This window comes from Poromitra crassiceps (assembly GCF_964638095.1).
Source record: "Poromitra crassiceps genome assembly, chromosome: 2".
Classification (NCBI taxonomy): domain Eukaryota; kingdom Metazoa; phylum Chordata; class Actinopteri; order Beryciformes; family Melamphaidae; genus Poromitra; species Poromitra crassiceps.
The window spans coordinates 87328415-87341995 of record NC_139624.1 but is presented as its reverse complement, the minus strand read 5'-3'; the positions used below and the strand labels follow the sequence as shown (position 1 = coordinate 87341995).

Below are 13581 nucleotides of genomic sequence, written 5' to 3'. Positions count from 1 at the left end.
CTCTTTATCGATTGCAATGAAATTATGTCTCGCTGTAAAGTGGAGCTGGGCCCTGTTGGACACAGCTAATTATCCACTTAAAGTAGTTCATATTCCCAACCAGAGCTCCTCTCCGCTTTGTTGTGTGTTCAATCCATCAGCTTTTAATTAGCTAGAGCTAATTAGCTTATCTTATCTGCCCCACAACATTGAGGACCGTCTTGTCAGTATGCAGGCCCTTCCCACATATCCAGTGGACATATTCAATTATGTCTTGTATGAGCAGTGGTTGTTAAAAAGCCCTAAGACAAGTGTTAAGGGATAACAAATTAGAATATTTACACATTTAGACAAGTTTACAATTCATACTATTTATTTATTTATTTATTTATTTATAGGCTACTATTGTTTTTACGCTTTTGCTCATGGCCCCCTTCACACTCAGCAGACAGCTGTCTGTGCCTGCCGCGGCTGGAGTGCAGTATCTTGGTGCGCAATGTGTCCAGAGTGCTTTACCCAGTAGCCTACACTGACTGTATGCAAGTACCTCATATGACCCCACTTCAAACAAAACAAACTATCCCTTTAATGTCCAGAGTACTTTACCCAGTACACTGACTGTATGCAAGTGCCTCCTATGACCCCACTTCAAACAAACCAAACTATCCCTTTAATTGACTAGCTTCATTACCTAACTTTAATCCTCTCAGTCTCCACTACTGCATGTGCCTAGCTTTAACCCTTAAATTAACCTTACCCTAGACCTAATACTAATTCTACCCTTAACCCAATAACATGACGCTGCCAGATGGATTGTTTTCACATAACCATCTGGGAACGAGTCGTTTAGGAAATCGTTTCAAAGGGCAGTCACTTAAAAAAAATACCTGGCAGGTGATTGGATGAACCATCTATCTATCAACGTTTTTCACAGGCTCGCTCTCGCTTGCATCACACCAAAGCCCGCCCGTAGCTTCCTCTGGAGGCTGATTGGTGTGATTTGTGATTTGGATTCAAACCAATAGATTGGAGTGTGGCAAAGATGGATTTGTCATGTGATCTCATGATCTCGTGCAAATCCAGCTGCATCGCAAGGTTATAAACCCAAGTCCTGACCCTAAAAAAAACATAAAATCTATTTTTTTCTTCATTTTCTATACGTGTGACAACATTTGGTGACGTAAGTACTAGTAGAGCACACATGGGCAAAATACGGCCCGCGGGCCGCATGCGGCCCTCGGGCGCCACCTGTGTGGCCCGCGATGGAATTGCAAAGGAATTTTGGAATTTTTTAATTTTTTTACAGTGCACCTGAACGCAACATGCAAGATACCCGCTGAATAAGTGTCCAAATGTTCATGTCATTCTGGCCAATGCTCCACTTCTGTTATAGCATTTCAGTCTGGAATATGGAATATCTTTCAATAATCTTTATGACTAAAAGGCTACATTTAAGTAGAAATTTAAATAATTAACTCATTGGTTTTGGATTTATTTAGCTTCAAGAGTGCATTTTTGTTCGTGTGACCCTCAACACAGGCTTTGATCATCCTGGGCCACTTACTGATACTTGTGCTTAAATTAACACACTCATATTCTGGTTTATTTCAAGAAAAACATTTCGGCTAGTGGAAATTCTAATTGGCTGGTAACTTTAAAATCTAGCAGCCATATTGGCAGGTGGTCAAAAAAGTTAATTTCAAGCCCTGAGAGCAGGTGGTGACATAGGAGTGAGTGAGAAAAGGATAATAAATATTGGTGGTAAGACTGAATAATGACATCACAACTGTTAATTTAAAATGAGTTATTCCTCTAAACCTGGCTTCAAATGCCCCAAATTGTTCGCGCTGGCGCCATTCGGCCCTCAGCCAAACCTGGTAGCGAGGAAATTTTTTGTGGCCCTCTCTATCATCAAAGTTGCCCATCCGCGGGTTACGGCATGACAATATTTGTTCGGCCCCTGGAAACAATCTGGGTTTCTCATGTGGCCCCCCATGAAAAATAGTTGCCCACACCTGTAGTAGAGTGTAATACAGGAACACAAGCACACACACACACACACACACACACACACACACACACACACACGCACGCACGCACGCACGCACGCATGCGCGCGCACACACACACACACACACACACACACACACACACACACACACACACACACACACACACACACACACACACACACACACACATACACACACACACTTCCCTTATTGAGTAACAGCAATAAAAGCCATTTGTTGCCCTTTAGCCCATGCTAAAAGCTTGAGCACACGTAAAGAATCGATCCAAGAGCCAGATACACTGCCTGGACCTGGCCTGGAGTTCCTCTTCACGTTCTCACTGCACTGCCTGGACCTGGCCTGGAGTTCCTCTTCACATTCTCACTGCACTGCCTGGACCTGGCCTGGAGTTCCTCTTCACGTTCTCACTGCACTGCCTGGACCTGGCCTGGAGTTCCTCTTCATGTTCTCACTGCAACATGCTTGGTTTTGGGGTTTGGGTTGTGAAATGTGAGAGGGGATTCTAGTTAAAGGAGAAGGAATATCCAAGCTGATGACTTTGCTGGTGCGGCCGGTGTGGCTGCTGGCCTGCTCTCTGCTCTACCTGCCTGGGTCTGTCGGAGCCTGTTCAACATGGGACTTTACCTGTGCTCACGGAACATGTGTGTCTGTGGACAGTCTGTGTGACTTCACTGACGACTGTGGAGATGGCAGCGATGAGGAAGACTGTGAGTAAAACATGAAAACTAATCTGAATGCTATTTATAAGTATATAAGTACATATACTCTGAATGGACCAAATATTAGGGACACACATTTCTCTTTTCATCATGTGTAGCACTATGAGGTGAATCCAGGTCAAAGCCATTAGGCCTATTCCTTATTTACTTCCCTTATTATATATATACCAATTACAAAGGAGGAGATAAAGAGAAGTAAAGCAATGTAAAGCAGACAAGTTACAGAAGGATTTTTAAGCTTTGAGACAACTGTTATTGAGATTGTATGAACAGGGCTGCAACTCAATATATATATTGATATCAGGAAGATGTTCCTACAGTAACATTGAGTGTCTACAGTGTACTTTGGCTTAGAGATGAGCAGAAAGAAGTTGGAGGTCTGCAAATAATTATTTTGAGTTTGTAAATGCACAATTTAGAGTACAATTTCAACATATTAGAGTAAAAGTCATTAAGATGGAGATGATTGGTTTCACGTTAATAGAGAAATACAGTATGTGACACACTTCATGTCAAACTTACTGCTGTCCATCAATACGTGGGTTAAGACTGTTAGGACACTGTTTCAGGCACACGTGCTGCTCTTTAGCTAGGAACGCCACTGGCTTGACTAGCCATGGAAAACTATTGAGTTCAAAGCCTTCATCGTCAGGCGACACTAAGGCCAAATTGTCTAAAATAAGATACCACTTATTAAAAGTTAGGCCCAAAAATGTGACAGAGCAGGTCTTTGTGATGAAGGCCTTAGAGATGGAGCAGGAAGCAGCAGATAAAGCCAGATTGCTGACCTCCAGTTGCAGCTACAGAGCGCTAAAAGGGATGCAGAGCAAAAGGCATACGAGATGATCAGGGTGAGCTAAAGTGGTGGAGGATGATCTGAAGTGGTGGAGCTAAATGAAACACTCCAGAAGGAGAAGGGTCAGAACACCCTGCCTGCTGAAAAGGATCTGCTGTTTAAATCTTTTCAGACAGACATGGGTGAGAAGGTGCCCGTAGAGAAGCCTGATAAAAAAAAGAAGGTAGAAACAGGCCCACAAGGAAAAGAGCCCTGCCTCAATGCTGGCTGAGCAAAAGGCTCAGAGTGATGAACACAACATGATCAAAGCTGACCTGAAGAAGTATGAGCAGCTGCTGGCGTGTGTCTCCATGTCATTAATATACAACAAAAATAATAAAGGACCAATAATGCTTCTTTGAGGGACACCACAGGTAAGGTTTTTGGGCTCAGACACTTCCTTTCCATGGCCATTGTTGTTCTGCTTCCCAGCGCGGAAGCAGCGCCATCTCTGCTGTGTCTACGGGTGGAACCCCGTTATTACATATCTATCTCAACATTTTGATATTTATTTCTTCCTCTCCTAAAGCCTGTTTGTCACTGAAATAAAATCTGAACTAACCGTGCTGATCATATATCATGTGCATTTTACTTCTGAAAATACTACTGCATTAATACAATGTTGGTTTATAGTCCCAGGTTGCAGATGAAGACAAAAAGTCCCTCTTTTAAACTGAGAAACCATACTTGCTGACTGCTGAGAGTTGATGAATCTTTATTGTGCGTGGAACATAATCCCAATTCACAGAGGGGCGGTAAAATACACTCCAGTGTGAAACACAAAACTGCGCCATTTAGGAAGCAGGTGGATGTGTGCTGTACTTGAAATAGTTGTATTGTATTTTCCTACAGGTTCAAGGTATAATATATATATAATATATATACAGTATATAATATATATATATTTCCTACAGGTTCAAGGTATAATATATATATTATATATATAATATATATATATATTTTCCTACAGGTTCAAGGTATAATATATATAATATATATAATATATATATATAATATATACTGTATATATTTCCTACAGGTTCAAGGTATAATATATATATAATATATATATATAATATATATATATTTTTTCCTACAGGTTCAAGGTATAATATATATATTATATATATAATATAATATTTATATATAATATATATATATTTCCTACAATATATATATTATATATATAATATATATATATATGTATAATATATATATATTTCCTACAGGTTCAAGGTATAAGAGGTGTGACTTTGAGGAGGGCTTCTGTGACCTGACCCAAAGCTCAAAGACGCTGTCTGAATGGATCAGAACAACACGGGCCCCAGGACTCACACACGACCACGCTAACAACCAATCAGGTAGCTCGCTGAATCTGAATTTGAAGACTTTCATTTTTGATTGGTTGCTGAAGGAGTATCTGGCATTTGTTATATGAGATAGTCTATTATGAATGAACAACCTTCCATTTCTTTCTGTTTCATTTATTTTCCCATCCTCTTTATCTCCTACTTAAAACACATACACGCATGCACACACACATGCACACACACATGCACACACACACACACACACACACACACACACACACACACACACACACACACACACACACACACACACACACACACACACACACACACACAGCATACTTCCTATCCCTTTTGCCTGCTGGAGGAGAAAGGTCCGTGGCACACCTGAAGAGTCCAGTCTTCCTGCCCTCCCAGACCTGCCAGGTAGTGCATTCTCCTGATTTGGTAGAATTTGGTCATGACAAAACCATCAAGAACACCTGGTGACTGATAACTTCCATGCATTTTTCACTCATCAGATGAGCTTCTACCATCATGTTGGGGCGAAACATGGATATCTTCAGGTCCTAATCCAGACTCATCCAATGGGTCAGAGCACAGTGGTGTGGAAACACCTGGGACTACAGAAAGAGATGTGGCTACGGACAGTGATTCAGTTGACCAGTGACCACCATTTCCAGGTCGGTACAAAGTATATTACACCAATAAGAGCAGATATAGCCACTAAGTGGACAACATCATACCAGACCTTATCATACATATGATGGCATGGTGATATTGTCATACCGTATTGTTTTGTATGGTATATCATATACTATTGTATCTTATTACATGGGTTTGTTGAATTCTCAATTCTGATTAGCCAATGAACGCATTGTAGGGTCTGTTACTTCTGAATAACAGGCCGTCAGTCGTTGCACCACCCCCTCTGCTGGGGAGAGCCATAAACCAAATGTCCACCAGATGCGGTACAGCTCATCCTGTCCACCAGATGCGGTACAGCTCATCCGGCTCCGGTACCCCTGCTGAAACAGACTCTCGCCCATGTTAACAGATGGGCAACGTATGTGGTACGGCAAAAATACTCACCTGTTCTATTTTTATTGGATCAGTGGGCGGATCCCGCATGCGTCTGACAAGATTACATGGGTGTGAGCAGGACCGCTGGAAGTCACTTTAACCAGGGGTTGCTGGGAGGAAGGGACTCTCGGTGGGGCCCGCACCATTTGGCGTTTTTTTTTACATTTTTTTGCCATATTTAGAGGAATATCTCATTTTAAATTAACATTAGGATTATACTGTTGTGATGTAATTATTCAGTATTCTCATTTTCTCACTCATTCAGAGCAAAGAGGGAGATATATAGCATGATGATAATGTCCTATATCTCCCTATTTGCTCTGAATACACCAGTTAACATGACACAGAGTTAACATGATAGAAATATTATCAGCAAACTTAATGACTAGACTAATTATTCTGATCTGAATGGCAATGATTATATCAAGAAACATTGACTCCTCTCTTTGCTGTATAGTGGCATTAGTGGGAGGTGCATTTTTGAGTAGGCTATTAAAATAGCATGTCAAGTTCACGTTTCTTTATTACCAGATTAAACAATTCGTATTGGTTGTTGGTTGGTTCAACACAACATGTGCGCGCATACAGTTACATGCTTGTAGGCTAGAGAAGAAGAAGCGCGCAGCTTCTTCTTCTTCTCTAGCCTACAAGCATGTAACTTCCTTGATTGTTATTGTTGATCATTCTATATAAATAGGCTACATTTTCAGTATATCAATAATGCAATCATTTCCCGAAACATTCCCAAACAAGAAAGGAACATAGTGCACTGCAAAATATTTTTAATTACATTTTTTTTTAATCATCTCGCCACTAGGGGGTGCTGCAGCACCTGCAGCACCCGTACTTCCCGCGGCCCTTGGTGTGAGTCTGTTAAAGCAGCTGCACGGAGGCCAATAGACTAGCACACGTTTCCTCCGATACATGTGCAGTCGCCAGCCACTTCTTTTCACCTGACAGCGAGGAGTTTCACGGGCAGGACGTAGGAGGATCACGCTATTGCCCCCATTTCTCTTCCCTCCCCTGAACAGGCACCTTTACCGACCAGAGGAGGTGCTAGTGCAGTGACCATAATGACTCATACCTCACCGGCTTCCCACCCGCAGAGATGGCTAATTGTGTCTGTAGAAACGGGTTTCTGCGGTGGTAGTCACATACTTTTACCTCTACACTACCCAGACACCCTCTTTACAGTACATTGTCCTTTATGTAGGCCTATAGCAGGCCTATAGACCAAATCACCGTGACGTCACCATGTAAACAAATGTACTTCCGGGTACCACTTGGGGAAGGCGGCAGGTTTAAATGTGCGTGTTGTCAAATAAATGCTGTCAAACCCTCTCGCTGTTTTCGGCCGACTACTTTCAATTTAAATGGTTAAACGGTTGGTAAACATGCTTGTCCGACGTATCTAGCCTTTCTTCTGTGTTTGTTTTATGTAGTGTTAGCTAGCTAATAACGTTTGTTTGTCTGTCAAACTCGCTGTTTTTTTTGCAGACTCGTGAGAAGAGCCTGGTGACGCGAGGTTATTACAGACAGAGCTACTGACGCCAAGTTAATTTAATTTAGCTTCAAGTCTACTCTGGTCTGGTCCAACAGGTAAATTAGCTAGTCTGGTCTCCACTAACGTTAGTGAAAGTGTTGTTATGAATGATATTAAACAACAACACAACACGGACGAACCATTTTTGTCTTCTTTGTCTGTTTTTGTCTTCAACACGTCAGTTTGTGCCGTCCACCGCCATTATAATGTGTGGACCTCAGGGGTACCCGGAAGTAAATGTAAACATCCCGCTGATTTGGTCTATAGTATATCATTACTGTAATATTGTATCTGATCATATCATATTGACAAATAGAAAGTTGACTGTTGAAAAGTTTCCAGCAGCTAACATGCATTTGTTGATAATATTGCCTTGGGTAGGGTGTAACTGCCCCACACCGCCAGTTTAACTTTGTAGTTGGCATTTTGCTAATTATATATTTGTTTGGGTCCTACCTTTAATCTCGTCCTTAGGCGGAACTTATCTGCCGCGCCGGTGTCTCGGACTAAAAAGAACGTAACACCATTCAAGCCACTTTGCCGCAAATCAACATGGAGCTGTGAATTAAGAGCTCAATAAAGAAACTAAAGAAATTAAGAAATGATTAAAGAATGAGCATGCCAAAGCCATGCAGCCTAGAAGGAAGGAGAACCCACAGCAAGACGTTTAGCCCCCTGTTAGTGACAAGCAGCCTACGAGGTATGTTTTAGTATAAGTTTGTTTCTGTCTATACATTATGCTGTGTTATGCTAATGTACTAGCATGCTAACGTTTAGCTGCAGAAACGTAAATGAAGACCCATTTCCTGGTTGTAATTTTATTTATTTATTTTCTATTTCAACCCAGTTTTCACGGGTTAGACTGTCCAACAGTAAACTCAGTATTTTCATCAAGACCTCGAGAGCCGTTTCTCAATACCAAGAATGCGTTCTTGTTCTTGTGTTCTTGGGGAGAACGTTCTTGCTAGTCGTTCTTGGAAGAATGAACTTGCTAGGTCACAAGCACACATGACGCTGTTGGCAGTTTGAGACGATGCGTTCTTGAGTAACCTCGCGTCACCAGGCTCTTCTCGGCGAGAAAGAGCCTGGCTCCCGCCCACAATTGATTTTGTCACCCTACTGGTTCCGGCCTAGAGCCCGCCCTAGACCGGATGGCAGCGTTTCTAGCTCGTCAACTTTCACGTTAACTTGACAATTTGACCCAAGTATCAGAACGGCAAACAACAAAACAAAAGATGGACGTACCGAAGTTCTTTTAGAAACATTGCGGATTCACAATCTCACATCTTTTAAGCCAATACAGAAGCTTTGCATCAGACAATTAATCGAGGGAAGAGACATCAAGCTAACAGCAACACAGATGTTTTTGGCGCACTGCCTTCCGGTGTTCATTCTGGTTCCGTGGTTTACGCCCCATGACAAAAAGCGGGGTGGAAGGTGCCCAGACTAGTTCTTGAGGGTATTGCGCAATACCAGCGCAGAGGCCGCCTGCAGTACTACACAAATAAAAAGCTCAGCTAATTTAGATGCAACCAATAGACCCTTTTCACAGCCACCATTTTGTGTCTAAAAGGCAGGAAGTTTCACAGGTGCACCAAAACCTTAATTAGGGTGTCCAACTTCCAGTCCATTTAGGTGTTCCAGTGCTGGGGCCCTAATTAGTGAGTTGGTTGCACCTGCGTTTCCCCTGCCTTTTAGACACAAAATGGCAGCTGTGAAAAGGGCTAATTGTGCTCTGGAGCGTTTTGCCATTTTTCGGCATAAATGTCCATAAAGTGGCACTTATTGAAACCTACTACCCTGCTTGTAGGCATCAAAAGTCATCAGAAATTAATTTAGTGATGAAATAAAACTTAAAATTGTAAAAAACTTCCTGGAGCTTATGGCGTCTTCTCTGCTGCGTTCTGCCTCCGCTTATGCCGAAATGAATGCTGGGATATCTGCCTTGCCAAGTTGACACAAGTCACCATCCAGAGCATCCTCTGTAAAGTGGGCATGTCGAGAACACATCCGGGAATTATAAGCGTTCTTGGCGAAATGTGAACTTTGTTTTGTAACAGTACTTGGGCTGCGACTGATGATGTTTCACAGGGACACAAGAACGCAAGAACACACAAGAACCCTTATTGAGAAACGGCCCTCTCGTCACGTCTGTTACTTGGGGAGCTACATAGGGTGTCGTACACAAGGGCTTTCACACCGGCAGGGCTCCGTGCCGGGTCCGGTTCCCGAAACCAAATTTGAACTGGCCGGCGCGTTCAGACCGAAAAAATAATTGGTTCGGAACCTGAAAATTTGGTTAGTTAGTTAGTTTATTTCGATCAGAAAGAAAAGAATATTCACAGAATAGGAAAAAAACAGAAAAAACAAAAGATACATAAGGCTGACCGAAAGGGTTTTAGGGCTGAAGCTAGCTAGCTTATTACATGCCCTTACCCTTATTCCTTTACGTTATATGTAAACATATGCAGTACATATGCATACACATGGATACATACATGTATTGATTTACACACACAAATAGCACTAATTATTCATACATGCCTATACACACATAGGCTACCTACCACATATACATATAATTACACATACATAGCTAATACCAAACATACTACAGGAAATACAAGTGACCCATAAGTCCTGATTATGTACCATCACGTCTATACTTCTCCAGAATAATGTTTCTATACTTTTTTTTGAATTGCACAAGATTTTTACTTTCTTTGATCTCGTCAGGTAATTTATTCCACAGTTTCACACCACAGACAGATACGCACATGCTCTTCAGAGTAGGGCATTCACAGACTAGTCGACTAGTCGACTATTCGACTAGTAAAACCACTAGTCGACACTGTGCTTAGTAGTCGACTAGTCGTTTTAGCAAAAAAAAAAAAAATTTTTTTTTTTTTTTTTTTTATCTTTAAGAAAGAACATACATGGACTATCATATCCCATATCCCCCACAAAGAACATCAAAACACAACAAAACAAAACAAGAAAACTGCATAAGATACACAATAATCCAAGAACAAACAAGACTATTGGACAAACAACCAAACAAAAACAATGCATTCAAAGTAAATACATAGATCTTGCCCTGTTGGCAGCTAGGAAATGCATAGCTTTAAATTGGAAACCATCCAATCCCCCAGCTGTAGTTCACTGGTGGAATGAACTCTCAAGCTACCATACGTTGGATAACATTTACTACAAGAGCAAAGGCAGATTCTTAGACATCCCCAAAATATGGCAACCACATACAGAGTTTGACTTTTAAGAACTTTTTACCCCAGTGTCATTAGGCTTATCAGGATAGGAGCTGAATGCATTGTTTTTGTTTGGTTGTTTGTCTTGTTGTTTGTTCTTGGATTATTGTGTATCTTATGCAGTTTTCTTGTTTTGTTTTGTTGTGTTTTGATGTTCTTTGTGGGGGATATGGGATATGATAGTCCATGTATTGTATGTCGTGTAAATACCTCATGTTCTTTCTTAAAGATTAAATTTTTTTTTTTTTTTTTTTTTTTTTTTTATTAAAAATAAATTAAAAACGGTTAGTCGACTAGTCGACTACCTTTAGGGACGACTAGTCGACTAGTAAAATTCACTAGTCGTGAATGCCCTACTTCAGAGTGCTATGAACAATTGGTTGTTTGAAATTCAATCTCCCTCTCAGCTCATAACCACCTTCTCTATCACTGAACTGTTTTTGTATATTACCAGGAAGTAAATTATGTCGCGCTTTATACAGAGTTTGGGCGGTTTTGAACTCCACCAGATCCCAAAACTTCAGCGTCTTTGATTTATGAAACAGTACATTTGTGTGTTCATGATAACCTACCTTATTCACTATCCTTATTGCTCTCTTTTGCATGTTGCATATTGTCTGTAAGTTGCTTCTATAGGTGTTTCCCCATACTTCAACACAATAATTCAAGTATGGTAAGAAGAGTGTACAGTACAGTGTTTGCAATGATTTGATGTTCAAAAAGTGCCTTGTTTTGCATAGAATCCCCACAGTGCTTGCTAACTTGGACCTGATATATCTGATATGTGGTTTCCAGCTAAAGTTGTGGTCGATTATTACTCCTAAAAATGTGTTCTCATGTACTCTTTCTAGTTTAACACTGTCAATCATTAATTCTACGGGAGTATTCAGATGTTTATTGGTTTTGCCAAAGATCATAAATTTAGTTTTTTTTGTGTTTAATGATAGTTTATTTGCATCGAACCACAACTTTAGCTTCCCCAATTCAACTGTGACAGCCTCTAACAGCTGCTGAAGATTTTCACCTACACAGAATATATTTGTGTCATCAGCAAAAATTACATATTTCAATATTTTTGAAACATTGCATATATCATTAATGTACAGTATAAACAGTTTTGGTCCTAAAATCGACCCTTGTGGTACACCGCAAGTAATTTCTAAGGGAGAAGATGTTGTAATGCCCACCTGCACAAACTGTTTTCTGTTTTCAATGTAACTTTTTAGCCAATTTAGCCCCACCCCTCTGATCCCATACCTCTCTAGTTTTTGTATTAGAATATCATGATTTATTGTGTCAAACGCTTTCTTCAGATCAATGAAAACACCCACTGCATATTTCTTATTGTCAATTGTACTTGTTAACTCTTCCACTAAATCCGTTAGAGCCATGGCAGTTGACCTGTTTGTTCTAAAGCCATACTGACTGTCTGTAAGCAATTCATATTTTTCAATGAAGCTGTCCAACCGTGCAACAAAGAGTTTCTCCAGAATTTTAGAAAACTGGGAGAGTAATGAGATTGGCCTATAGTTAGTAAAAATATTTTTTTCTCCTGCTTTATATACTGGTGTCACTTTGGCAGTTTTCATTTTGCTAGGAACCAAAAGATAGTTGTTTTTTCCTTGGGAACCATGACATCATCAGTGTGCGTGTCTTATTCTAGGCTGTGAAAACGAGCAGGAAGGAGAAGAAGGCAGTGACAACATGGAGAAAAAGAATTTGCAGTGGTCTGCTGAGGAAACCAAATGTTTAGTGGCGATTTGGGCATCTACCGAATTTCAAGAAAAGCTAGAAAGCAGTACAAGAAAGAGCACGTTGTATGCCGAACTTGCGGAAGAGATGGCCAAGGCTGGGTTCACACGAACGCCAGACCAAATAATTCATAAACTTAAAAAACTGAAGAAGGACTACCGAATAATGTCCTCCCACTTTGGTTCCGCTTAAACTGGTGTGAACGCGGGCTGGTTCGCCAGAAAGCACCAAGGTTCTGAGACTCCAGAACGGAACCAGAGCCAGAACCAGAACCGTGTCTGTCTGAAAGTGGTAAATGTAAGATACAGGTTACCTAAACTGATGAAGCCATCAATGGAATCATGAGTGTCCAAAAATAAGAGAGGGGCCATTCATGTCAGTGAGGGGTTTCCACTCATCTGGCCAACTGGACTCTTCAGGCCATGGAGTCAGATGAAGCCTGCTGTTTGTGTCCTTGCCATATCCTCAGACAATGTCAGTGTCACCCCTCTCCCACCACCTGCCACTGGGCTTAGCCTGCTCACTTTCATTCCATGGCTGCCTGATGCCTGAGGTAGAGGTCGACTCAACTCCTTGCTAACATTCACATCCCCCCCCTCCCCCCAGCATTTTATTTACCGCAGCGATTCCTTCTGAGTGACTTCAATATCGGCCTCATTCATGTTTTGCCGTTTTTGATATTTGTCTTGTACTGTAGCACAAATCCACCCCAAAGCAGAAAATACTTGTGTTATTCCCAGGAATTTGGACAGTTTATCAAGACTTGTGTATGCATAAGCATGTTTGTCCTACAAGAATGCTGAGAGTCTATTGATGTGATCAGCATTTTCTAGGAGGATTTTCTGAGGGCATGGGTGTATAGATTGGATCAGATAAACTAATTTACTCCACCACCCCAGCCTCCACATATCACTGCTACTGCTGCTGCTTTGCCTCCACCAGCCCAGCCTCCACACATCACTACTGCTGCTGCTTTGCCTCCAACCATGTTACTGTATTATGTTTTTATGTTATGTGTTTGGACCCCAGGAAGAGTAGTCTCACCTTGGTGCAGACTAATG

The 13581-nt window shown here is 41.2% G+C and overlaps 1 protein-coding gene across 1 annotated transcript in view; it reads left to right on the top strand.

The window, feature by feature from the left end:
* Positions 1-2544: 2544 nt before the first annotated feature.
* Positions 2545-13581, top strand: part of malrd1 (MAM and LDL receptor class A domain containing 1) — a gene marked incomplete at both ends in the record, with an annotated part of 94619 nt that continues 83582 nt past the window's right edge. The window contains 4 exons of the mRNA XM_083663351.1: positions 2545-2719; positions 4796-4927; positions 5214-5302; positions 5398-5563. Coding sequence (XP_083519477.1) covers positions 2545-2719; positions 4796-4927; positions 5214-5302; positions 5398-5563 — 562 coding nt within the window. The remainder of the gene's footprint in view (positions 2720-4795; positions 4928-5213; positions 5303-5397; positions 5564-13581) is intronic.